General features: G+C 38.6%; 1 protein-coding gene across 1 annotated transcript in view; it reads right to left on the bottom strand.

Moving 5' to 3' along the window:
- The window catches only part of LOC109965094 (CD151 antigen), a 27,758-nt gene that overhangs the window by 15,075 nt on the left and 7,513 nt on the right, over positions 1-5,170 (bottom strand). The window contains exon 3 of the mRNA XM_020608843.1: positions 1,782-1,973. Coding sequence (XP_020464499.1) covers positions 1,782-1,973 — 192 coding nt within the window. The remainder of the gene's footprint in view (positions 1-1,781; positions 1,974-5,170) is intronic.

The raw sequence follows: 5,170 nt of genomic DNA, 5'->3' as shown, positions 1-5,170 counted from the left end.
GCCTGTGTGTTGTTTTTTTTTTTTTTTTTTTTTTTTTTTTTTTAATTCATTTGCCTCTATATTGGGTGCCGATTTGTAAATCTCATTTGCCTGGAGACAAGACACAAAGTTTACCAGTGTACAACTTCATATAAAACAGTGTAGCAGGCAGTAAATAAGCCGCTGGTGTGACACAGAACCAATACTTTCCTGGCCGATAGGGCCATCATTTCAGAATAGTATATTACCTGAGAAGAAATACATTTGCTGAGGCTATTTGAATGAAGCTGGGGTTGTTATATCTTTTTAATTAATATAGAGAGAGAGAGAGCGAGAGAGATATATATATGTTTTCATCCTAGTTTTATCAACATTTAACACGACCAGGGTTAGTTGCCACATTACAGACCACCCAATAACATTTCTTGCAATCCTCTTTTTTCCACTGCTCTCTGGAGCTGCTACTGAAACTACAACTTGCCATTAAAATTAAAGTTGTCCTATAATGAGGAGTGGCTAGGGAAGAAAACAAAAACAAAACAAAACTGGCTGTGTGTATGAAGTTGGGTTTTGATAGCCGGTGCCATTTTGGATTTAGTTACAGGTTGGCAAAATACTCAAATTTGTCAAGCTCCAACATAAAACACCTCTCTGACTGAACCTTGTCTCATTGCTCTTAAGACCAACGCTGAAATCATGCAGGTAACGTTTGTAGCTTTTCATTTATAGCCAGTACTGACCATTGCTTTGACTGGTTAAAATGCAAAATCAAAACAGAGAGCAACAATAAAATGAATAATACAATCAACAAATAATACGCAGTGACATTAAAAACAGTAAAACCAAATAATTCATTGACAGGCAACTGAAAAAAAGATATGTTAAAATTCCCTATTAAAACATTTAATGAAGTTACTTCTCTAATATCCTGAGGCAATGAATTCCAAAGGAAGGCTGCACGATAAGAAAAGGCCCTATGTACCACAGAGTTTCTTTATTAACTCTCAGGGCCTGATTACCTAATGTTAATCCTGTAACAGCTCCACTGAAACCTATGCCTGTTAATTAATGTGCTCTCCAGATCACCGACTGTACTCTACCAAAAAGAAATGTCATTCTGTAAAATCACTCTACATCTGTGAGTGAACAGATTTTTTTTTTAAGTGGAAATGATTCTCTACAGGAATTATCAGATGATCACAGCATAGTAAGTAGGGGAGAGTCTGACTGTTACAAATGATCTCATCAAACTCATGATTTTGAATAAGATCCTCTTGTATTTGGAACAAGTAGTTTGTGAAAAATCTATCAAAAATGAACCAATATGAATCAGTAGTTTCATACTGCATCTTCTGCTGCTCATCCTTTTTTCAGGTAGGTACAAGTGAACATTTATTTGGCTCTCTTATCAACCTTAATGTTGATTTACTTAGTAGCTACAACTAAAACTGTAGTATTCCTGTCTACTCACACAACAACTGGTGATCACAGATTTAAGCTAAATCTTTGAGCTGTAGTTATTTATAGCTCTGTTACTTGCAAATGATGAAAGCTGAACTTAGAGATCTGATAGCATTGGGATTTGATAAGTGAATTTGATGCCGATTTCAGATTCAAATCAAATACCAACCCTATGAGTTTATGGAGTATAACGTTTTCAAATTCTTCCTATCCCACAGTTTGACTTAATTTTGTTATGCTGTGATTTAAGTGATTTCTGTTTTACACACATTTATATCTGCACAGGTGTGCTGTGTTCACACTCTATCACTGTATCTCTCTCCCCTGACTTGATTTCTTACCACTCGCAGTAGCCTCCTCTGCTCCTTGAAGGTGGCGCAGCAACCCAGCACGCCTGTTACCATGACGATGGCTCCAGCCAGGATCAGGATGTAGGCGGAGGCAGCGTAGGTCTTGGAGGGGAGAAGGCTGATGTAGTCGCTCTTCTCAACCAAGGTCCAAACACCCACAGCCATCACAACACCCCCTGCCAACTGGGAGAAGAACATGTGATAAAACATCCGTTTTCTCCCAGAGACAACAAGCCAACCAAGACCCTGGTCCCCAAAACAGCACATGGAGACAGAGTGACAAAAAAGATATACATTTTTTAAATCACACAAGCAGGCTCCAAAATGACAAGAGGAGGAGCCTGAAAGTGATGCTTGACGTTCGAATGTGAACTGAAAGACGACTCAGCGCTGCCACACAAGATAACCCAACCCCGAATCGGTTTATGCTATAAGATTACTGTGAATGTGCCGATTGGAGCTGCTCAGAGCAGTAATCTAGTGCTGCCATTGCTACTGTAGTAGGTTTGATACTATAGGTTTGATAAAATATTAACTTAATCAATTCATCAATTAGTCAGAAGAAGAGAAGATTAATCTGCAACTATACTAAAAATCAATGAATGATTTTTATGTTTTGGTTTCAGCTTCTCAAAGAGGATTCCTTTTCTTCATCATATTTGACAACATTTTGAACTTTTGGTCAAATAAAACAATTTTTAGTATTTAACAGACAATTTTGAAAAAAAAAAAATAGCTGGATGTTTAACTGCAGCCTCATAGGGGTTTTCAATCAGTGGTCCAAGGCATTGCAGGTGGTCCCTGACCATGCATTCAATAATGTAGTTTGTATAGAAATCTTTATTTTTTATTATTATTTAGCCATGTATTACCCATTGTTTGTGAATAATGAAATCCATGCAAATATATAGCCCCGGTGACTTTCAGGACTAAATTACTGCTCATCCAGTCTATCCACCCCAGGACAGTGGTCCTCAGGTTACCTCTTGGCACAAAATGGTGCCTTTCGGTCACAGTTAGTTGAAAAACCCTAACATAGGCTACTTTTTCACAACTGCCAATTGGTGAAATTGGAAAGGGTAAATCTTGAGATGCAGAACTTCAACCCTACACAGCAATCACATGGCTTAAAGTCTGAGGCTTTATGGAGCCTGAAGGGAATCATCCAGCCCACAGGATAGATTACCGGTAATAACAAACCAGGAAAAAAACGAAAAAAAAAACCCCATCTTTAGCAGCATTAGGTAACAGTTAAAAGAATGAGACAAAATAAATCAGTATTACCAGTCAGCAAATGGTGCAGCACAGCAACCAGATTCTGTCACCATTCCAAGTCATCAGTATAACCACCTTCCTAATTTAAGTTTAATTTGTAAGAGAAGATGATGGCTACAGAAGCTAGACACTGAGTCACAGTGTACCATACCCAGAGACGCTATGGCAGGAAAACCCAGACAAGTGTTATTTCAATCAACATTCCTTAGCTGCTGTTACCATGTTAAAAAGTAACCACAATGCTTTAACAGGAGCAGTAATTAGCCACATTACTCTGTTACAATACTAGACCATCATTATTTTAGTACCTTCATCTTTTTTTCATTTCCACTGCAGGGCACAAATGGATTTCAGAACACAATCTGATAACTCAGCAGTCTACACACGAATGTAATGTTAGAGGCCTTTCCAGAAAAAAAAATCAACGAGTGATTCTGTGTTTTTTCCTCCATTACCACTTTAAACAATACCTACAGTCCATACAGTCCCTTGTCTCCAGCTGCATGAGATAACTGAACAGTGACATTTCAAAAGATTTGTTTCCCTTCAAGATATTTTCACATCAAGTTATAATAAATTGTTAATTTTAGTTTTCTTTACATAATTCATCTCACAGCTTTCAAAAACCTTTTCTTGCTACCCACAAAAATAGGCTGTCCCAGTGAACCTCAGAATAAACAACATGGGGTTCAGACTCTGCAGTAACCACTTCATGCAGCGAGCATGTGTGTCATATCTCTTCCTGCTGTTAAAACTCAATTACCACAGCAATTAGTGAACCTGTCCAATAGTAACAACTGTAAGATGGCCAAAGGGAATTTCATTTTGGCGACCCCCAGTGGAAACTGGAGGTAACAACTCGAGCATATGAAAGCCTAAAAAGACCTTGAAGTGAAATGTAGTGCTATGCCAGTGCCTTTTCCTGAGAGTCCCAGCTGTATTTATTTTTCTTGGCAGGAAATGTTGATGAACCCAAAAGTCAACATGTCCAAACAAATCCTTGACATTCTCTTTAAAAACATCAACAGGTCTGCTGACATTACTCATCCAAGGACCTGAACTTAACCCAGACAAAACACCCCTACACTTCACATTCACCTTTTTACTCAATTTGGTGTCTTGAGGCCTCCTCCAAATTCTGTCAAATCCGCAGTACATCAATAGGAAACATGAAGCTGTGATGTTACTCCTGAACTAAATGGAAAGCTACCAATTGGAAAAATACTTATAATGTTGCAGTGTTAATTTAGTGGTCTGAATTTCAGTCCATAAATACTATGCACTTGGAATAGCAGTGATACATTTAAGTATTTTAGGGGGAAAAAAAGAATTTTATAAAGCACAGAGATTATATGGAAATAACTGCACGGTACAAGTCAAAAGATTTGATTTGGTCATAAAATAGCCACATAGTTTTAACTGAAAAGGCTCAGTACTGTTTGTCTGCCAATTTGAGAAAGATCTGACTCTTTGGCAGACAGATGATTGTCACATATGGGCAGAGCTGCGAGTGCGATTTCACACTGAGAATGAGACAGGCACCCTTCCTTTACTGACAGTAAGGCTTCCACACTGATATTTGACTGTACATCTCACACAGCACATCCAAATGAGGAAATCGGTTATTTGCCATGCTTTTCTCCTGAACAGCACATCCAACGCTGGAATGTTTTTGAGGAATCAGGCTCTGAATGCATCTTCTGTGTCCTCTGTAAAAGTATGCGACTTGGCACTGATTCTTTGAACAGAAATAACAGCAGGCATTTATCTGTAGCCTGGGTAAACAGGCTTTGTTGAAAGTGTTTGCTCAGCTGATTCTCTGCCTTGTAAAAGCAGACCCTTCATGCCAATATGAGGACATACTATATTAATGTCCTTTTGTAGAGAAGGACAACACTGTATGTGCTGCCTTTCAGTGGGCTTATGTCTCCACAGATGAAAATCCTGCAGACCACGCCACTAGGTTCATGCCAGCAGCACATCTACAGCAAAGCAGTTGGCTATCAGGTCCCAGTTTTTTGATCTATGAGAAAACATCTGAGCCCAATACATTCACTCTTATTGAGCCAGAAGTCGACACTGAGATCCGACCTGAGATCACATCC

The sequence above is a fragment of the Monopterus albus genome, unplaced genomic scaffold, assembly GCF_001952655.1.
Source record: "Monopterus albus unplaced genomic scaffold, M_albus_1.0 scaffold95.1, whole genome shotgun sequence".
NCBI classification, from domain to species: Eukaryota; Metazoa; Chordata; class Actinopteri; order Synbranchiformes; family Synbranchidae; genus Monopterus; species Monopterus albus.
This window is presented reverse-complemented; position numbering and strand designations above follow the sequence as displayed.